Consider the following 22,479-nt stretch of genomic DNA (forward strand, 5'->3'; position numbering starts at 1 on the left):
AGGAATAAAGTTGCCACTCTTTTGTTCTAACCAGTCTAAGCACTTGATTGGGTAGTAGCGAGAACCCCAGAGCCTTTAGGCCTTCTAATTCAGTTTTGAAAAAACTCTACCTACACTCCTGTCATTGCCCCTCCCTGCTGGAATGAAGGGCACAGTTTCATCCTTCATCCCACCTGAGCTAATCCACTGGCTTTCTGCAGGCTCCTTTCAAATCTCCCTGGCCCAGATTTTCAAGAGTACCATGGGCCTGGGTCCTTTGTCAAGAGAAGATGGGTGAGCTATTCAGCTTCTGGAAGGTGGGACTGCTGCCACCAGAGGGCTCCCCTCTACCTCTTTCGAGGCATCTTACACTGAGTTCTGGGGAACAGAAAGCAGTAAGGCATTTTCTTCTCCAAATGGCTCAGAGGTCAAAAAATAACTTTCTGGCCTGCCATTCAGCTAAGTACACTCCATTATCAGAGGCAGGCTAAGTTACAGCTGTAGAAGTTACTTATTAACATACAAATAAAGCTCTTGAGAAAGGTGGTCTGTACTAGCAACCTGTCACCAAGAAGGACTTTGGAGGAGCCTAGCAGGAGGAAAGGTTCATCTGATTTTGAGAGTTAAGTAGGTATTGCTTGAAGCTATAGGGATACTAAGACCCATAGCTGAGTAATTTGAGGGTTATGAAAGGCAGAAACACTGGTCTTTGCAGGTCATAGCTTATTAATAATAAAAGGGAAACTGAACAGGAATACACTGGTACTTGGGACTCTCAAACTTCTTTTTCTTTTTTGAATGGTACCAGAAACTGAACTCAGAGCCTTTGCAATGCACTATAGTTCCAGTCCCATCTCCTCACCCTGCTTTTTTCTTTAAATCTTGAGAGTCTTCTAAATTGCCCAGCCTGGGGTCTAACTTGCAATATTCCTGCTTCAGCTTTCTGGAGTGCTGGAATTACAAGTATGCACTACCACATCCAGCTTCATGAGTTTATTAAATGTCCAAATCCTGTCTTTTTCCCACCTCAAAGATTGAGAAAAAAGAGTGTGGCAGGCCTGCCTGTCTCACCCAGCCTAAGGGTAACACCATCCTTTCTTCACTTTCACCAAACAGCAGTAGCAAGAGAGGAACCGAGCTGTGGTGGGAATGGGATGGGAGTGAAGGGACTTTATGCACAAGCTCTGTTTCTCCAGGACATGTATGCAGTCTGCAGATGAGGCTTAGCATCCTGACAATGGGACCATAGGCTGGAGTTACAGGTAATGCAAGACCATTATGTGAAAGAAGGATCACACTCATTACACTGCTCACTTACCCTTCATGCTTATTTGTAGCCAAAGTCCAGACCTAGATGGATGTGAGGACTCTAATCTATGAATGAGTTTGAACTAGAAGTATCTGATGTGTGGAGTTTGGGAGATCTGAGAGTGGGGGTAGTACAGGACCCTGCAGTTCCTGAAGTCCCTAAAGTCTACAATGGGTGGAAATACAGCCAAATTCAGTGTAAAGCTCTGGAAGTAGAGGAGCAAAGTCACAGAGCTGTCATACTCTGGTGCCCAACTCTTTTGAACTTTCCTCTGGGATATGATGGGAATAAATAAGCAACAGGGACATGTGCCTAAGTTTCTCCATAACCTCTCTACACCCACCAAATGTGTTCTTTCCCCACTCTGATGAGGAGCAGCAGTATAAAGAGAGGGATCAGAAACAGAACTATTTTCACCATTAATCCACTGTTCCACAGCTGCTGCATATCAAGGATGAAGGTCTGCTCCAAAGCTGCATAAAACAAGTTTAATTTCCAACCAGGGTCACAGTCATTGCGTTATCCCACATTTTGAGCAAGGATAGAGAAGGTGAGTTATTAAACATGTACAGTCTACATTCCAGAGGAGGAAAAAAGAGAAAAACCAGTTCAGAACTGCAGTTACCACTATAAACACCACAAACAAACTTTGGAGTTGGGGGTAGGGAGAGTTCCCAGGAAGAAGGCTGGAACAGGGAAAGCATAAAAATTAAACCCGCCTAAGGTGAGCAGGACAGGCCACGGGCAGAAATGGAACAGAATATTCAAATTCCCAAAGAGCTGTTAGGTAAATGGGAAGGTAAAAAAGACTAACCCTGCCCAAGGGTCTACAGTGAAGGATGCAACCAAGATCGTTTGCTGCCCCCTGCTGGAAAACCCTGGAGCAGCAGGAGGGCAACCTCCAACACAGCTTAATACCCTTAGCCCCAGATTTGGCTCTGGAGGCCAACAAACTAGATAGTGGTGAGGTCTGAAGTGAGGAAAACCCATCTAACTGGCATCTAACTATGGAAAGTCAGAGAAGGAACGAGGCAGGAGAAGAGAGACAGTCCTCACCAACCATAAAAATAGAGGGGGTAATCATAAATAAGGTGCAGGGAGGGACGATATACGGACAAATAGCCTTGAATAAATTGAGAAAGCAAAGGAAAGACTTCAGAGAGAGAAAGGCAATGGGAGAGGGCAGAACAAAATCAGAAAGTGCAAACAAAAAGTATGTAGGAAAATTTCTGTGGGGTCAGAAGACAGAACCCATTTTAAAATGAAACAACTTTCAGCACACACACACACAGAAGCACACAGGCACACACGTACACCACACCCACCGTGTCTTACATATCACATCATCAAGTAACTGGCACTGAGGGAGACACCCCTGGAACCTCTCACAGTTCAACTGGGTGGATCAGGAGTATTGATCTGCCTGCTGTAAAGAGACAGGCCCCACAGAGTGGGGCATTGGACAGCCTTCTGGGAAGGGGTCCCTCAGTCATGCTGTGGGGTCCCTGGGCCCTGATCTTAGCCAAAAGGTATGGGCAGCTATCTTGGAGCTCAGGGCGCAGCCAGCACACACAGGAGTCCAAGAACAGCCACAGCTTCACAGAAATCACAGCAATCAGGACCTAAGCCAGGATTTCAGGGACAAGTGCCCCTTGTAGACAGGGACACAGTAGCAGCAGCTTCTGAACAACTATATAATAATGGAAGGAAGGCCCTGAAGTCCATGGCATCTCACCAGCACCAACCACTACTCAGGATTCACCTTCTTTCACCCCAACTTCCATATATGGGAAGTGGGTGAGGCAGCCAGGAAAGCTGTTGGAATGGAGAGGAGGCCAGTCAGGGTGGTTTGAGGACCTCAAAACAACAGAAGACCTTCATCCTTTAGCACATCCTAAACTAAGGAAAGATTAAAAATTGGAGAATAGGAAGGTTGATACTGAGGTCTGCTATCTTACCCCCAACTCATAGTATCACTCAGCCCTGATTTGGCCAGCAGGGCTTCCAGAGTGAGAAAACTGACAAAGGACAAACGAAACCACCCAGCCCCAAAAATCAAGGGGAGGGCATGGGAAGGGAGGAATAAAACCCACCCAGGCCTTACCTTCTCCTAATAACAAAAGAGAATGAAGAGGAAAACCAAAGGCCTCCCCATGGCACCAAAACCCACTCTGGGTCCTGGTTCCCAAATACACATGGGTCTTGCTATCCCTACCTCTCCCTCAAGCTCCAGAGGAACAGATCTAAGAATAGTGGGGGAGGATCTGTTGAACACTCTGGGCTGGTAAGAGTGAGTGGGTTCCTCTTTCCTTCCCACTAACAAGGCAAAGCAGAACGGCATCTCCTTGGGAGCAGTCATCTAGAAAGAAATGCCACCTCCTGCCCTAAGAAAGCTAGAGAAAGGGGTACAAGGAAGATGGTGGTAGACTCCATCATCTTTCCTGCCATCCAGGAACACCTACCTGCAGATAGGAGCAGAGGGCAGTCCTGCCTGTCCCCAACCCCTTACCTGCTTCCCTTTACCTCACCAGCATGGATGGAGCAGATAACAGGCTCCAGTGGGCAGTGTCCTGGCTGCAAGCCCTGAGCTTCTCTCCACCCCCTCCCAGCCCCCATGTATATATCTCTCTATACACGTATATACAGGCGCACACATGCACGCACACACAGAGGCCTGTGCAGTTTCCATGTACAACAGGAGAGGTTATCAAAAAAAAGGAAGACAGGAAATAGGAGAGGGGCCTGTGTCAGACTCAGATGCCAAAAGCACAGCAACCAGTGCCAAATGAAGCAAACGGAGAATATCCCACCTCACCTCCCAAAATCCAGAGGGTGAGAGAAAGAGGGGGGCCACCCCATGAAACCATCACAACCTCGTTTTAGTTTTAAATCCAGTAAATTGGAATGATTCATCATCAGGACAGCAATCAGAAACTGGTCATGTCGATGGAAAGGGGAGAGAAGGTGAGGCAGGGGAGGCAAGGCTCTGGCTGGGCATGCGGACATGATACCCAGGGCCTTGGCCACACTTGCAATGAAGGGGTAGGGCTGGGGCAGGGAGACAACAGGTTATGTCAGGGGTGGGTGGGGTGGTCAGAAAGGGCTGTCTGGATCTCACTTCTTGTTTTTGAGCTGATTGGCCAGCCAGTCCAGGCCTTCATACAGCCCATCCCCGCTGGTGGCACAGGTGGCCTGAATGTACCAGTTGCGATGACGCAGGGAATGTAGACCCAGCTTGTCCGTAATCTCAGCAGCATTCATAGCGTTCGGCAGATCCTGGAGTGTGAGGGAGACACACACAAAGGAGCCTGAAAAGCTTTCAAAGGCTTGCAGAGCACCCATCTACCAGAGATGAGTTCCAGCACCTTTCCCTCCTCCTTTTTTGGGAAACCCAGAACAAGATCTAGAGGATCACTTTGGACTTGATCATCCTAGACCCCCAGATCCAAGGATGTATACAGTCATCCCACTGCAAAGCTAGAAACTAAATGCTATATGAGACTCATAGGGCAGTGGAAAGGTGACTTAGCCCAAGAATCAAATCTGTCTGACAGCAGTAGTGATGGAGTTCCAGTGAAGTGTGTATCAGTTAAAAGAAAAGAAAGACTTGAGGTGACATATCTACCACGCCAATCCCTGAAGACTAAATAAAGACAGGTAGGGACAAGAGTTATATAAAGAAGCCAAATGCTTGTATTTCCCACACTTCCAAACTTGAAAGACTGACTTCCATAAAACAAGCCCAAGGTCCCATGATTTCTACAACCAGGCTGGCCTCCCCCATCTTCAAGGGTGGGGGGGAAGGCTCACCTGTTTGTTTGCAAAGACAAGCAGCACAGCATCCCTGAGCTCATCCTCTGCCAGCATCCTCATCAGCTCTTCCCGGGCCTCATTTACTCGTTCCCGATCATTGCTGTCGACCACAAATATCAAGCCTAGGGAGGCAGAGCAGCAGAGATGACAGATGGCCTCTTGCTCCACCATCAAAAGACCACATATCCTTACACTGTTCAAACAGCTGCATTCGTTCCTCCTTTTGCCCATCCCTGACAGCTACAGCAGAGTAAGAGCTGGCTGCTACAGTCAAGGAAGACAGCCACTCTGCTTATCCCCATCCAATCCATGCCAGCCCTGGGCAGTTCATCAGCCATACCTTGGGTGTTCTGGAAGTAGTGCCTCCAGAGGGGCCGAATCTTGTCCTGGCCACCTACATCCCACACTGTGAAGCTAATATTTTTATACTCTACTGTTTCCACATTAAATCCTTTGGGGGAGAGAGAGAGAGAAAAAAAAAAAAATAACAGGTCATAACACCAAGAAAGGAAAGCTAAGTGGTCAAAGTCACAAGGCTGGCTTCTCCCACCCCTCTCTGATCAAAGTCAAACAGAATGAGGAGGTCTCATCAGGAAGTTCAGAGCTACCTGGGTAATGTGAGCCAACCTTCCCCACTCCTTGCTCAGACAGTGGCCCAGACCTCAGACTCAGGTCCGCTTCTGTACCTTGGCCAGCAGAGTCTGTCTCAACTAAGATGTGGAGCTGAGAGGCAGATGGAGAATGAGAGGTGAGGTATGGTCTTGAAGCTCCACATGCAGAGCAAGTTGCAGAAGATGATTCACATCCCCCATCCATGTGGCAAATGTTCTGCCTCCCATAGGCAGGTCATAATCAGGATTGGCCCAAAATATCCAAAGCAATTCTAGGCCTCTGGCAGGAACATCAAAGCCTTTCACCTGCTTTCCAAAGAACACAAAGAACAAACCAACTCTAGCGCCTAAGGGCAAATGTGGAGCACCAGCTTGTGGAAGTTCTCACATCAGGGAGGACCAGGGTAGGTGGGAAAATGGCAGGCAGGCAGCTGCTAGCAAGCTTAAATAGTCATCATTCTCTGAGGTCTACAAATTGCATGGACTTGCTTGGGGAAAAGTGGCCAGGTAGAGAGTTTGGACTAAGCCTCCTGCCATGCCTCAGCTGCTGGCCCACAAACAAGCTGTACCCTTACCGATGGTGGGGATGGTGGTGACAATCTCCCCTAGTTTCAGCTTGTATAGGATGGTGGTCTTTCCAGCAGCATCTAGGCCCACCATCAGGATGCGCATCTCCTTCTTCCCAATCAAGCTCTTAAGAAGGTTTCCGAAGATATTGCCCATGATCACAGCAGCTGCGGTACGAGGGCCCAAGTAGAGGCAGTGTGGTCTGGTGTTAGCCTGGTCCCTGGTATGGAGGACTTGATCCTAGGCAAAGGAAACACAAACTTATTACCACTATTTGCTTATCACGAGTTCATATAAGTGGAATTTACTAAAGTCATAGCTGGAGTTCATCCACGGCAAATGAGAGCCTCAGGGGACTATAAATACCAAGGCCCACTCAGGCACATCTTGGGCCTTTAGGAGCAGAGACAAAGCAAGGAATGCTCAGGATCCGTGCTGTCTGGAATCCACTATATGACTCTGGGAAAGTACCTTTATCTTTCCAGATCTGCACCTGTAAACTGAGAGGGTTCAGCTGGGTGGTTTCTGAAGCCCCTTCAGTTTTGACATTCTATACTAACCGTAAAGGCACCACAAGTTCACTTATGCTCCTCCCTCTCCCAACCTTTCCCTAAGACTTCTGGAAAGGGTGGGAGAGGAAAGTGTGGAATGAGGAGTGGCTCTCCGTGACTTCTGACAAAGTTCAGGCTTGCCAGGTTTCCAAGGTTTATGTTCCCCGTTCTAATTGAGGGGCTTCTTCTTCCTTGCCTACAGTCTATAGTTCCATTTTCCTTCCACACCAGTGAAAATGAGAAGAAATAAGACAGCAAGAAAGGTGAACTCCTAAAACAGGCTGATTCTTTACACTCTGTGAACTACCTTAAAGTTGTGCCCCATCCACACAGTAGAACCCTAAAAGCAGGAATGCGGGGTAGAGAGGCTACCCTCTCCTAAGCCAGACAGAGCTAAAACCACTGTGGCCCATCTAGGGAGAACTGCATGGCATAGTCACCTGAGATGCGGTAGTCATCTCATGCCTCATTTCTTCCTGAACTCCATTTGTCCTCCACATAGCACTCTGATTTTAAAACCAAAATAGGTCATATGGTTCCTCTTACTCAAAACCCTCTTTCCAGGTGTGGTGCTGCAAGCCTGTAATCCCAGCTATTCAAAAGGCTGTTCAAAATCAGTTTGGTGACTTTCCAAGACATGGTCTTGAAAGTAAAATTTTAAAAAGGGCCAAGGATGTAGCTCAGTGGTAGAGTGCTTGCCCAGCACATAGCATCTCTAACATTGTAAAAATGCAAACCTCTCTTGGCTTTGAAGCTTTGTTACAATAAAACCACAGTCCACACCACAGCCTACCGGTCCTATAAGATCTACACTCCCATGTATCTCTCCTAAGATCTCTTGCCACTCTCCCCTTTGCTGGCTTCACTGCAACTCACCTGTACTCTCCTGCCTCGAAGCTTTTGTACCTGCTATTCCCTCTATCTGCAATGCTCCTCTACCAGCTAATCCTCATGCACCACACTCATTTCCTTCAGGTGTTTGTTCCAATGCTACTTACCAAAGAGGCCTTCCCTAATGATCTGTGTAACACAAATACCACTTTTTACTCCATTTACCCCCACTTTAATTTTCTTCACAGCATCTACACCAAGCCAGGTATGGTGGAGGGCAGCTATTATTCCAGCACTCTGGGAGGCTGAGGCAGAATTACCATGTTTGAGCCCAGCCTGGGTAACTTAACAACTTAAGGATATCCTGTCTCAAAATAAAAAACAAAAAGGCGCTGGAGATGTAGTCCAGGGTAAAGTGCTTAAGTTCAATCCCCAGTACAAACATGAAAAAAACAAAACACACACACACACACACAAAACCACTATTTATTACCATCTGATGTGCTACCTAGTGACTTCTTGCTGTCTTCCTTTATTCCTCTCTATGTCAGCTCCTTGTATGTTCTATTCACTGCTGTGCCCATGCTATAGTGGTTTTTCAGTTAATGAACTTAGTTTATTTTGCATTTTGTGGAAGACGACTGGGTTTGTGTTTTGCAGGGAAGACAACTACAGTTCTGTCATTCAATGTGGAGTTTGTGAATGGAAGCAAAATTTTCCAAACACTTTTGAGACCCAAATTGTTAAAGAACAGAAGCGTTCATGAACTGAGGTATTACTGTACCTAGAATGTTGCCTGGCACATAGTAAACAGCTGAACCTCTAAGATCCCTACTGCCCTCACTCACAACTCAACTCAAACTGGATGTTTACATACAAGGCACTTAATAAACATCCACTGAAAGGTCAAAGGGGAGCAGTAAGGACCATGGTGAAGATACAAGATCCTATCAACCAGCCTTAACCTTCTCAAGAGACAGAAAGATACATTTACCTCCAACTTCTTCCCTCCCTTCTCTACAGCACAAGGCAGCCACAGAAACGCAGCTTCTGAACAACCATGAAATGGGAGCCTAGCCACTCGTGCCAGCCGGTTCTCTGCCTGGAGGAGGCATGCGTCAGCTTATTCAGCAATCACCATATGCCAGCTGCTGGCACTCTCCACAGTCTGGGAACTGGAGACACACACCCTGAACCCAGAAGGCAAAGGAACAGGTCAAGACAGAGTGCACCCAAACTCAAGAATGTGGAAAGTAGATGGGGGAAAAACCTTTCTTACAAGTCAAAGCATGGGGTTTGGTAAGAATTTTAATTTTTTTTCAAAAACTTCTTCAGGCTTGTTTGTTTTTTTGTTTTGTTTTTCCTACTCAGTTTGCAGCAAATTCCAGACTAGTGCAAAGCAGCTAGATCAACAGCCCCTGGAGACCAAAGTACTAGTTTGTCCAAAAAAACAGAAACAATGAGTGGTTTAGAATGTTTCATCTTCAAAGGCCTCCACAGACATCCACTAATGAACCAGGTGTGGCACTCCCAGAAGGTTCCCCAGATGAGCCCTGCCCCTGACCCACAGGGCTCACAACCCAGGGAGCAGGCGTGACTCCACCTTAGGGCTCAAACCTCAGCCAAGCTGCCCACTAACTATCCTCCCTGCCTTTCCTGCCTCAACCCACCCAGACAGTTTCCTAGGGACCAGGGAGTGAGGCAGGCAGAGATACCTGTCAGCTAATAAAAGCCGACTGTTTCTAAGATATTATGATAGTCAGACCTCTGGTTCTGCTACTACCATCAACCTCATAGAAATGTCCATCTTCCACAAATCTTCCTTGTTTCTACGCTGTATCCTCCTCAGGTGGCCGTTCCTTCAGATTCAGAGATGATTCTTTGCTTTAAAGGTGCAATATCAGGGACTGGCCCAGATTCTTAACTAGATTTATACTACATATGTATCTTGTTGTCCTCCATTATTGGAACTGCTAGTTTAAATGAATACCAATGAGCCAGGCACACAGCTATAATCCCAGCACTTGGCAGGCTGCAGCAGGAGGTAGACTGAAAGTTCAAGGCCAGCCTGAATTCAAGACCACCCTGAATTATACAGTAAGACCTTGCCTCCAAAAATATGTTTTTAAAAAGGGCTGTGGATATAGCTTGGTACAAAGGTCCCTGGATACAGAGAAAGAGAGAGACAGACAGACAGACAGACGACCAATGTAAATATAACAATGGTAGCATATACCTATAATCCCAGCACCCGGGAGGCTGACCACCAGACCCAGATCAGGTTCAGCTTGGGCTACATAGTGAATTCAAGGCCAGCTTGAACTAAACAGCAAGACTGTCTCAAAAACGTAAAGAAAGAAACAGCTGACCCTGGTTTTTATACCTATTCCCTATTCCTAGCCACACATATTTGACCCCAGGACTGTTTCAGGTACACTAGAAAAGGAGTAGAACATTAGAATTGGTGGACCTTTTCTCATGTTACTTCATATGCAGTGAAGTTGATAAATATCTGATTACATATCTGTAGCAACTATCTTTTCCCCCGGGGCAGCCTAGGGCCTTAAAATTACTGGACATGATGATTTTTAATTATAATCAAGGGCTTGACTTATATGAGCATTCCAAAGGAGATCCTGGCTTTCTTCCCTTGGCTTTCTGTGCTTGTCTATCACCAGGTAGCATGCTGTCTCTACCACAATGGTGGCAGCTTTCAGTTTTTGCTATGAACACAAATCTCACTACAACAGCCAATTCTTACTTTCACCACAATGCATTCCTAAACAAAGCAATAGGAAGGAGAATGGTTAAAAATAAAATAAAATAAAATAAACCCTGTATTATTTCTGTATGCTCTATACAGCCTGCAGTTAACTCTCCCTGACCACAGATGGTCCTCCTGCATTGACCGGGCAGAATGCCAGGGCTCTAGGGCTGCTACAAACCAGGAATAGCAGTTAAAACTGAAGGTGAATGGTTCAAGATGAAAACTGGGATACAGTAATATCTCTACTAATAAAGATGGTTAATATTCTGCTTCACAGTCAGAAACTGTTATCATAAGTAAAAATAACAACAAGAGTTCCAAAACCATGCTCCAGTACAATGTACCAAGAATGGTTGATTTAAAGCTCATTGGAGGATGTCTTCACCTGAGAACCACTCCCTGCCCCACTCTCCACCCCTGCTGGACAAGCACACTGGTACTATAGCTGGCTGCTCACCCATCTTGGCTTGTGCCACAGGAACACACCTGACTCTCTCCAATTTTGGATCATAGCCCCCTCAGTCACATACACTACCATACCTTTGAAGGAACTTCTGATCTGACACCACCCCTCCTCTTCAGGGTCCAGGGAAAAAAAAGAGCAGAGTCTCCCAAGACGTCTGCTGCCATGCAGAGTATAGCAAAAGCAGCTGTGTTTCCAGATAATTTTCAAACTGAGATAAAAAAGCTATTTGTAGCACTGTAACCAAACAGGCCAATACAATTTAAGGAAACACAAGCAGAGTATGCCTGTATTTACATTTCGTGGTGCAACTGGCTTGACACATCTGTAAATTTCAAGATTTTTGTCTCAAAAGCATGGAAATCATAACACAAGAACTCCTGGATTAGTATCTCAGCAAAGATCTCCTAAAGCCAAGAAATCATTTCTGATTTAACCACCACTTATTCAACATTTGAAAGTATACTAAACCAGGGATACAGAGGAAAAAGGCTCTGCCTTCATGAAACTCAGCCTAGTGGGAAGTACTTGTAAGCAAAGATCTACAAAACAGTATGTACAGCAAGTTGTGGTGGCACATGCCTAATAGTCCATCCATCTGGGAGGCTGAGGCAAGACTACAGGCTGAAGTCCAGCCAGGGCAACTAAGTGACTTAGCAAGACCTTGTCTCAAAATGCACAATTAAAAGAACTTTAAAAACCTGGAGATATAGCTTAGTGCAAAGGTCCTGGGTTTGAACCTTACTACATCTCCCCCCAGGAAAGTGAGGATAAGAATGGGGTTAGTACATACTATACTATTATGGGAACAGAAAGCTGTAACAAATCAAGACTATAAGGTAAGGGACAATTCCTAGACAAGACCTGCAGGTCACACCTGAGCTGACTCTCGAACAGGACAGGAAATAACATGGGTGAAAGAACAGATACTCAAATTACAGATAGTATTTGTGATTAGCCAAAACCAGGTGCACTTGAAGTGTGGTGAACAGAAGTAATGGTGAAGAAAGAGACTGGAGGGGTGAGGAGATGACCATGAAGGATTTAAAGGCTGCGCAAGTAATGGGATGGGGGGGGCAGGTTTTAGCTCAGCAGCACAAGTGCCTGCCTGGCAAGCATGAAGTTATGAGTTCGATCTCTGGTACTAAACCAAAAAACAAAATAAAGTAATGGGATCATATGTGAGCTTCAGAACAACAAACCTGTTAGCTCCAGGAGTAAATTAGAAGAAAAAACTCTTGATAGAGACTACTGGGAGATATGTAACACAGAGGAGAAATCTAAAGTTCTTTATGTGAGGTGGTAATAAAGGAGATGTCAAATTTGAAGCATCAAAATGGTAGAATCCATAGGATTTAAATGCTGATCAAAGGAAGGAAAAGCAGAAGAGAAAAAGTTGATTCCTGGGTTTGTGGCTTAGATGATTGCATGGCATTTTTTTTTTTTTTTTTTTTAATTGAGACGGTCTCACTATGCAGCCCCTACTGGCCTCAGACTCACAATGATTCCTCCTGCTTCAGCCGCCCAAGTGTTGGGACTACAGTTGTAAACCTCCATGCCGTTATTGCATCACATTTCTTCAGGCAGGAAATACAAAAGGAACAGATCTGAGGGAAAGATGCTTGTTTTAAACAATGCTGGGTGTGGTGGTACATACCTGTAATCCTAGCATTGGGAAGCCAAGGTAGGAAAACTGTCTGAATTCAAGACCAACCCGGGCTATGTAGTGAGTTTAAGGCCAGCCTGAACTATAGTGACCAAAACCAAAAAAGAGACAGATAATGAGATGGAAATCTGAGAGTCATTTGTGCAGATAGTAACTAAAGCCCTACGAGAAACCAAGATAAACCAAGATGGCAGAATTACTGGCCACTATGCAACAGTTATTCTGTTCCTGCAATTTCTTTTAGACAGGATCTTACTATGTAGCCCAGGCTGGCCTCAAACTCTTGGGCATCCTCTCGCCTCAGTCTCCTGAGCACAGGGATTACAGGCATTTGCCACCACACCTGGGCCTCTAATTGCTGTCTTAACAGAATCCCTATTTTGTTCAGGTGCTGAGCAGGGAGGTTATGACATGCACTCCAGCAAAGATGTCCCTTCCTCCTTTGGGAATGAAAAGGAATCAGCCTGAGATGTGGATGGACCACAAATGTTCATGTCTTTTTCTCCCTGCCCCCTCCCGCCAAGTTATGGCCTTGCTGTTTAATTCAGTGTGGCTTCAAACTCACTATGTAGTCTAGGTTGGTCTCAAACTCGCAGCAATCCTCCTGCTTCAGCCTCCCAGTGCTAAAATTACAGATGTGCACCACCAAGCTTGGCTTCATGTACTAACAGTAAGAGTTGGCAAAGTCTGCTGAGAGCATCTAGCAAAGTCTTCTTCACAAGGCCATACTCTGATTGCCCTTCAACTACTGATACAGAAAGATGAGATGCCACATGAATAGTGAAGCCAGGCGTGATGATGCACACCTGCAACCTCAGCACTTAGGAGTCTGAGGCAAGAGGATCTTCTTGAGTTGCGGCTAGTCTGGGCTCCACAGTGAGTTTGAAGCCAGCCTGAACTACAAAGCGGGACCCTGTTGCCCCACCCCAATTCCCAAAAAAGAAAACAGGTTCCTTTAATAATAAGCTGGTAAATTATCAACAAAACAAAAACATATAAGAAAACTAAGATGTGCTCTACTCTTACAACTTCTTTTAAAAAGACTGTGACAAATGTACATATAAAATTTACTATTTTAATCATTCTCAAGTATTCACTACACTGGCATTAAGTAGACTTACACTGCTGTGGAATCACAATGCTATCCATCTTCAAAACTCACTTTCCAAAAACCAAAACTCTGGGCTGGGGATTTAGCTCAGCAGCATAAGCGCCTGCCTTGCAAGCAGGCAGTCGTGAGTTCGATCCCTGGTACAGATAAAAAGGAAAAAGACAAAAAAAAAAAAAAAAAAAAAAACTCTGTCAAACAGAAACTTCCTGTTTCCCTCTCCCTGTAGTTTCTGGCAACTGCCTCCATAGCCCACTTTCTGTCTATGACTTTGACTACTCAGATGTCTCACAGAAATGGAATCACACAGTATTTATTCTTTTATGTCTGGCTTATTTCAACTATACTTCTTGATAGTTTAATAAATACTCTTTGAAAAAAATAAAATAAATCCTCTCTTTAGGCCACATGTATTTTCTACTTTTCCAACTGATGTGCACTGATCTACCTATGGAGAGATGAGCAGTGGGTTGGGAAGGAGAAAAGGTCCAAGGCAGAAGCTGGGACATATTAACAATGAAAGTAGTGGGCAGGACTGAGAGTGTAGCTCAGTGATACGGGCGCCTGCCTAGCATGTGCACAGCCCTGGGTTCAATCCCCAGCACAGCAAGCAAACAAATAAAGTAAGGGGAAGGCCAGGAGACTAAAAAGCAACCAGAAGGGCAAAAGGGAAAACAAGAAAACAAGATACCAGACACCAATGAAGAAGAACATTAAAATGACAAGAAGGCATGGTTGGGAGTACAGCTCAGTACTGAACTAGCAATAATGACCTCGGTATAAACTAAAATAACTTTTAACTTTTATTTTTTTTCCAAATCCATTTTACTTCAAGGATAAAAAGAAAAGAAGGAAGAAACACTACAACAAAATTTCAAAACACATCAATCGGGGGCAACAATGTGCACTGTTATCGCAACATCATTCACCCAGAGCGCAAGACATTTGCATTCAACCATCCAAACAATATCAGCACAAGTCTTTCTCTTCAGTGACCTTAGAGAAATCAGTAGTATATCTATCTTAACTATGTTTATATACACATATACATTTTTTTTCAGCTTCTCACACTTATGAACCAATATGATATTCAAACGTGTGTCTTATTTCACTAATGAGCATGTTCTTAAGTTGCATCCATTTACTTATAAAAGTTTCCAGGCTATCCTTTATAGCTGAGTAGTTCTCCATTGTATAAAAATACCACATCTTTTTTATCCATTCCTCAGTTGATGGGTATTTTAGGTTGTTTCCAAGATCTGGCTAAATTAAAATATATCTAACTGAAATTAGGCCCCATTTAACTCCCCAGAGCTATTATGCCAGTTTCCCTTCCATTTGGAAAAAACGATAAACTTTTCACTTGAGCAACCCTGAGAAAGTAAGAATACAACAATTGTATGGTCTGTTTCAGAATGAGACTTGGGCAGATAGAAAAGTGACCATGGGATTACATGCAAGGCTGAGATAGGAGAAGCTCAAATTTGAAGTCAGTCAGAGCTACATAGTAAATTCAAAGCCAGCCTGGACTACATACATAGCAAGACGGTCTTCAAGAACAATAACAAGTGGTACATGTTTATAATCCTAACACTTATTACCATGAGTTTGAAGCCAGCCCAGGCTATGTAAGTGAGTTCAAGACTAGCCTGCACTACATGAAACCTTGCTCAAAAAAAAGTAACACACACCTATATTTAGGAGGCTGAGGCAAGAGGATCACACACTTAAGGCAGGTCTGGGTTATTTAGTAAGTTCAAGGCCGGCATTGTCTCAAATTTAAAAACAGTAAAATTAACAGCACACTGAGTTACGTCTCTAGCCTTTTTAAATGTTGTTATTGTGTTTTTTTTGTCTTTTTCGTTTCTATCGGTACTAGGGATCGAACTCACGACTGCCTGCTTGCAAGGCAGGCGCTTATGCCGCTGAGCTAAATCCCCAGCCCCTTTAAATGTTGTTTTTGTTTTAATTTGCTAAGTTAACCGATCGGACTTAAACTTGTGATCCTCCTGCCTAGCCTCCCAGAGTGCTAGGATTACAAGGACGGCACCTGCTTTATACATAAATTCCTGTATAAGATGACAAAGAGTTAGACCAGGCTCTCATTAGCAACAGGAGAGCAAAAGGGTGCCACAAGACCTACCGTTCTGTCATCTCACCTCTATTTGGGAAAACAGTGATAATAACACATCCCTGAAATCCTGAGCCACTTTCTTCTTGGTCCACATGGTGCAGCAGACCTTTTGCACAGGCTTAGGACAAAGCCCTTCCACAGTCACAGAACCCTTACCTTGGTTAGTTGTTCTGAACCTTAACACAGTATACTGTGAAAAAGATGCTCGGAGGAAGATTTTAAGAAGATATGACTAAATAAGGGGCTGGGGATTTAGCGCAGCGGCATAAGCGCCTGCCTTGCAAGCAGGCAGTCTTGAGTTCGATCCCTGGTACCGATAAAAAGGAAAAAGACAAAAAAAAAAAAAAAAAAAAGATACGACTAAATGAAGAATGGCCCAGGAAATGGAGGATCCTAAAACACTGATGGAGGCTTAAAATAAAGGGATCAAAAATGTAAATCTGTCCTAGGTCAACTGAAATGCTCAATCATTAGCACAGACTCACATTAACTTTTGTGACAAGCACTGTTCTTGAGCCCCCACATCCTCACTCTACATCTAGGGCAATGATGGTTGGGATCCCCTGTCTTGCTCCAGCTTCGCCTCCTACTCAGGCAGCAGGAGCTGCCTCTGTGAGGCTGAAGCCGAAAAAAAATTTCATTGCTCACGAGCCCAAGAGCAGCTCAGTAACAATCACTCTGCCACATGGGCACCTTGGCACCAAGTTGTTCTTTTGTAAACCTCTTCTCCTTCAAGGCAGCACTTAGTAGTCACATTATTGTTACTCTATCATGATGGATTATTAATAGTAAGCAACAATTATTTGGTGTGTTTTGTATGGTACTGATTTACATTTATCATTTCATTTCATTCTCATGACAACCCTCGCAGATAGCTACTATCATTACCTCTTTACAAATACAGAGAAGGACAAAAGAAAAAGTAATTTTACAAAAAAATTGCAACTAGTAAATAGCAGAGCCAGGATATGAACCCAATCTTGTCTGTTTCTAAGGCCCACTTTTAACCCTTTAGTCTCTAAATTTATCTTCAACCAAAATGGTGAGGAGAGCCAAACATAGTAGAATGTTTTGATTCTCAGGTTTGTTTTTGTTTTTGTTTCTTTGAGATAAGATCTCCATATGCAGCCCAGATTGGCCTCAAACTCGCAGTGATCCTCCTGCCTCGCCTTCTAAGTACTGAGATCACAGACATGTGTCACCACATTACGCTACTTAACATCCATTTTCTGGAATTATATAACAAAGTAGATGCCACAATTTGCCTCAATTACATACTCTTGTGTGTACATGGGAACAAGTATTGAGGACTGAATTCAGTAACACTTGTGCTACACCATTTTATTTTGACAGAGTTTTGCTAAATTGCCCAACTGGCCTTCAAATTGTGATCCTCCTGCCTTGAGCTTCTTAGTAGCTGCAATGTAACAGGCATGCGTACCCAGTGTTACATGAACAGCTCTAACAACCCAGTTTTAAAAACTCTTCCTTCTAGCTCAGCATGGAGGCACAAGCCTGTAATACCAGAATTTGGGAGGCTACGATAGAGGATCACTGCAAGTTTGAGGGCAACCTGAACCACATAGCCAGTTCAAGGCCAGCCCGTACTATACAGAGACTCTATCTCTAAGCAAATAAGCAAACAAAATAAAATTTCTTCCTTCTAACCTATAAATCCTACCTTCTGTCCTCTATTCTCTATCCATTTCTTATTATAACTTAGTGAAAGGAGTACAGGGCAGATAAACACAGACTTCAACATTAACTCTCTGCATTTAAGATTTCAGTTGCTTAACAGTAGCTAATAACTAAATCTTGGATACAGTCCAAATGTTTGTCAATTAATGAATGGATAAAGATGTGGTTCTTTTACACAATGGAGTACTACTCTGTCATAAAGGACAAAATTGAGACACTTCGGGGCTGGGGATTTAGCTCAGCGGCATAAGCACCTGCCTTGCAAGCAGGCGGTCATGAGTTCGATCTCCGGTAACGATAAAAAGGAAAAAGACAATAAAAAAAAAAAAAATTAAAAAAAAATTGAGACACTTCTAGATAGATACACCTTAAGAACACATTCAAGTGAAATAAATCAAGCAGGGTGTGGTGGTTTATGACTATCATCCCAGCACTCGGGAAGCTAAAGGCAGGAGGATCATTATGAGTTCAAGACCAGCCTAGGCTACATACAAAGCTCAAGGCCGGCCTGAACTGTGTAGGGAGACCCTGTCTCAAAAAAAAAAAAAAAAAAAAAAAAGAAAAGAAAAGAAAGAAAGAGATCAGACACGTATGTGTAAATATCAGTTTCTCTGGTATAAGAAATCAAAAGTGTAAATAAGAACCAAATGCATACCAGATATCATGAAGTAGAAAATATTAAAATAGGAAAGAGAACAAGGAAGTGAAGGGGGGAAAAAAGGGAAAAGGAAAAAAAAAAAAGCATGATAGAAGGGAAAAATGAGCCAGGCATGGTAGCACACGCCTGTAATTCCAGCACTTGGGACACTGAGGCAGGCAGATTTTTGCAAGTTGGAGACCAGCCTGGTCCACAAAGTGAGCTCACAGCCATCCTGAATTACATAGCGAGACCCTGTCTCAAAAAGACAAAAAAAAAAGGAAAAATTAAATAAAGCTCTTGTAAATAAGGAGAGGAAGAGGGACTAATAGGAGGGTACCAGAATGGGGAAAAAAAGAATCAAGATATATCATGTAAAAATTCCCTATAATGAATGTGACCATTATGTGTATTTAAAATGTGCCAATTGAATGAAAAAAAAAAAAAGACTTCACTTGCCAGGTATGGTGATGCAAACTTATAATCCCATCACTCAAGATGCTGAGACAGGAGGATTGCCACAAGTTCAAGGCCAGCCTGGACTACGTAGTGAGTTCAAAGGCAGCCTGAACTACATAGCAAAACTCTGTCAAAAAAGAAAAAAAAAGTCAACAACACTTCCACTCTTTGCAGTCTGCGGTCTACTTTTCTTTTGGGGCGGGGGCCTGGGTGGTGACTCAACTCAGGGTCTTGATTTGTATCTTTGTTGTTTGCTGTTTTTTTGAGATAAGGTCTCAATATGTAGCTCAGCCTGGTAGCAAATTTGTGGCAGTCTTCCTGTCTTGGCCTCCTGCATGCTAAGATTATAGGGTTATACCACAATATCTGGTTTTTTTGTTTTGTTTTTTTGACACAGGGTCTCACCACCTAATCCAGGCTGGCCTGATATTCACTGAGATTCTCCTGCCTCAGCCTTCCAAGTGCTGGGATTACAGGTGTGTGCCACTATACTTGGTTGAATTTTTTAGTTTAATATAAGGTTTTACTAAATCACCCAGGCAGGGAGTGAATTTGCAGTCCTCCAAGAGTGCTGGGATTACAGATATGTACCTCCATTCCCAGCCCGTTCTTCTTCACACATGCAGTAAATAAACCGGCAGCCATCTCTCACTGGTACCAACCTGCCAGGCATTATAAACATACATCAGCCCCTCCTCTGTAACTTCTAGGATCCCAACTCATTGACAACACTTTAAAGAATTTAGCTCTGCCTTGCAAGGAGGCAGTTGTGAGTTCAATCCCTGGTACAGGTAAATAGGAAAAAGACAAAAAAAAAAAAAAGAATTTAGCTCTGGCCAGCCATAGTGGTTCATGCCTGTAACCTCAACACTAGGTAGGCTGAGGCATGAGGATTGCTGAGGAATGAGTTTGAGGCCAGGCTAAACTAACAGTGAGATCTTGTCTCAACCCTCCTGCTCCCACTCCCCAAAAACAACATAGGTCTGACAGAGAGACCCCTTCTTCCACAACAGGGGAGCAGGAAATCTGGAATTTCAGATAAATAACAACTTCCTTTTAGGGAGGTCCTAGTTTCCATTTTTTATGTTTGTTTTCTGCTTCTTACAAAGATGTAAAACTGGGTGTGGTGGCATACATCTATAATCTCAGCACTCAGGAGGCTGAGGCAAGAAAATCAAAAATTCAAACCCTACAGTGGGTAGGATTGGTGTTGCAATTCCAACATTTGGGAGTCTAAAGCAGGAGGACTGCCTTAAGTTCAAGGCCATTATGAACTACATAGTGAAACCCTGTCTCAGCAACAACAAAAAATCAAGCCCAGGGCTGGGGATTTAGTTCAGTGGCATAAGCGCCTGCCTGGCAAGCACCCGGTCATGAGTTTGAATTCTGGTACAAAAAAAAAAAAATCAAGCCCAGCCTGGGCAATTTAATGATTCAGCCAAGACCCTATCTCAAAGTAAAATATATAAAAAAAAAACCTTGGCATGTAACTCAATACGAAGTTTCAGCATTCAATCCCTATTGGGAAGACCACACAACACACAATCCCAGCACTTTTGAAGGCTAATGCTGATTGCAACATTGTCTACCCCAGGCAACTTAATGACATACCAAGACCTTGTCTCACAATTTAAAAAATTTTTTGCCTTATTTTTTTCTCTTTAAAAGATTTGAAAAAAATGTTTAAATTTTCAATTAAAATTTTTTAATTTTAACTTTTTAATTAAAAATTTTTAGTTAAGGGACTGGGAATTTAGCTCAGCGGCATAAGCGCCTGCCTTGCAAGCAGGCAGTCGTGAGTTCGATCCCTGGTACAGATAAAAATGAAAAAGACAAAAAAAAATTTTTTTTTTAGTTAAAGAGTTGGAGACGTAGCTCATGCAAGGGCCTTGGGTTCAATTCTCAGTCTCTCTCTCTCTCTCTCACACACACACACACACACACACACACACACACACGACCAAGAACAAAGGTGGGAAAACCTATTACAGTCTTCAGCTATTTCCAGGCGCTTCCACTAACAGCCTAGCCATTTCCTTTCCTTTCCTAAATTGCAGTACCAAAGACTTTTATGCCCTGTGTTCACAAATACTTGCTATGTGCATATTATAACTTACATGAGGGGAGATCGAATTCTTGCAATCCCTAAAACTTGTAGTCTTCTTAGAGAAAAGCAAATCATATTCATACAAAAGTTTTGACTGGGCTTAGAGTGTAACTCAGTGGTAGGGCTTGCCTAACAAGCTTGCAGCCCTACGTCCCATCCCTATCATTACCAAAAATGAAACTCAGTGGTTCAGTTCCTTCCTTCTTATGAGCTTTTTAAACACCTTAATCAAATTTAGGTCCAGTACATAAGGACCAACCCACTGGCCAGTGCCAGTCACACTAAGTGTGGTTTCTGTCCCCAACAACAAACCTGAAACAAAATGGCAGACAGCGAAGTCTGTGGCCATCTACCTGGCCGGGGACAAGGAAGAAGGTAAGCAGACTAGATTCTGTCCTGTTATCACGCACTCAGTCTCTGTAGCAGATCTCCTCCCAATAAAACTTTCATGCCATTGAGCAGGAGGGATTCAACCCAACAGCCTCAGAGACAGGTTTTACATTACACTTCTCCCTCATCTCGATAACCTCACTATCTCTTCCCCCTCCTGACCACATAACACACTCTTTCACCTTCACTACCACACTTCTGGGTTGAGGAAATTGGCAGTAACACAATCCAGAAAGAAAGGAACTCCCCCCAAAACGAGTTATCACTTAGCTAACCAAGTGGCCCATTTTTAGCAGGAAACTTCACCTCCCACCTCCCCTCCGGCCCTCAAACGATTGGCGTAAGCAATGGCTCCATTTTCTGTTCCGGGAATCCTGGTACTTCCTAAAGAAGAAAGCGGATTGGAAGGCACAAACTCAGGGCCAGTGACAAGAGATGCTTCTCCCTCCTATGAGACCGCCCACCGCTATGCCCGGGGGAGGAAAGCCCCACCTCTTCTCTAGGCGAGCTCAGATCCCCCTCCCCCTCCTCCGGCCTCTTCTCCACCCCCTCCCCACCTGCTGCCCTCTGCCCAACCTGCCTTTTCCCAAGACCCCACAACGCGACCTTCACTAACACAGTGGCCCTGGGGCGCCCATTCGCCTGCCCTGTTGCTAACCTCCAGAGACCCTGTGCACCTCTGCCCCATGGTGGAGGGGGAACAGAGCGTATCCACAGCAAGGGTTTCTCCAGTCTTCTATAGCTAAGGTGGGGGAAGGGGAGGGAGGAGAAAGCAGGTTTCCCTGGCCTAGCCCTTTAAAAGAAAAAAGATACAGCCACACCGCCCCCGCAGCACCTCTTCCTAGATGGCGTTTCTCCCCCACTACCCCAACCGCTCCAAAGCCCACCTCCTGCTAGTGAGGAGAACCTAACCGCAGCCCTGGTCGCCCCCTTGTGCGAGGCAGAGGACAAATCCGTGTGCGCCCCCGCCCCCACCCCAGCTCAGCGTCCTTCAAACGCGGGGGCAGGCTAACGCCCCCTCTCCGAGCTGCCAGCCGGGAAGGAACACACTGCCCATGCCGGGTGGTGTCCGGTGGGGGGGGCCTCTATCTCCTAAGACCCCGCTCTGACCAAGCCTCTTCTCTCTACAAGGACCCGCCTACCCTCCCCAACCCCTCACCTGTTCCTGCTCCCAGCTCCGCCGCTGCTACCACTGCCTCCTCCCCCGCAAGTTCCACTTGCCTCTCACTCCGCTCTCTCTGGCTCTCCAAGCCGACTTCACCGTGGCTGCTCCCCCGGCCCGCTCTCAGACTCCCTCCTTCCTTCCCTCCACCTAGCACCGGAAGCCGCGACAGCGACTGGAGCTGTGCGGCATACCCCCACCCCCAGCTAGGGATACTTCCCACCTCC

General features: G+C 44.7%; 1 protein-coding gene across 2 annotated transcripts; it reads right to left on the reverse strand.

Moving 5' to 3' along the window:
* Positions 1 to 1,762: 1,762 nt before the first annotated feature.
* Positions 1,763 to 22,473, reverse strand: Arf3 (ADP ribosylation factor 3). Of its 2 annotated transcripts, none has more exons than XM_063254664.1 (5): positions 22,312 to 22,473; positions 6,288 to 6,519; positions 5,442 to 5,552; positions 5,099 to 5,223; positions 1,763 to 4,564 (listed from the first exon to the last, which is right to left on the reverse strand). In XM_063254664.1, exons 2-5 carry the CDS (start codon positions 6,433 to 6,435, stop codon positions 4,403 to 4,405), a joined length of 546 nt encoding a protein of 181 aa, XP_063110734.1. In that variant the 5' UTR covers positions 6,436 to 6,519; positions 22,312 to 22,473; the 3' UTR covers positions 1,763 to 4,402. The 2 variants fall into 2 exon arrangements, with proteins under 2 accessions (XP_063110734.1, XP_003475866.1); XM_003475818.5 differs by having other exon boundaries at positions 22,250 to 22,420.
* Positions 22,474 to 22,479: the final 6 nt, after the last annotated feature.

The sequence above is a fragment of the Cavia porcellus genome, unplaced genomic scaffold, assembly GCF_034190915.1.
Source record: "Cavia porcellus strain 051 isolate PalLab524CR breed Dunkin Hartley unplaced genomic scaffold, mCavPor4.1 scaffold_8, whole genome shotgun sequence".
NCBI lineage: Eukaryota > Metazoa > Chordata > Mammalia > Rodentia > Caviidae > Cavia > Cavia porcellus.

Coding starts and splice junctions, on each gene's coding strand:
- Arf3 (XM_063254664.1), bottom strand. CDS start 6,435: ATGGGCAATATCTTCGGAAACCTTCTTAAGAGCTTGATTGGGAAGAAG. Junction 5,224..5,441: donor CTACTTCCAGAACACCCAAG/GTATGGCTGATG, acceptor CTGCCTCCCTAG/GCTTGATATTTGTGGTCGAC. Junction 4,565..5,098: donor TTGTCTTTGCAAACAAACAG/GTGAGCCTTCCC, acceptor CTCACACTCCAG/GATCTGCCGAACGCTATGAA.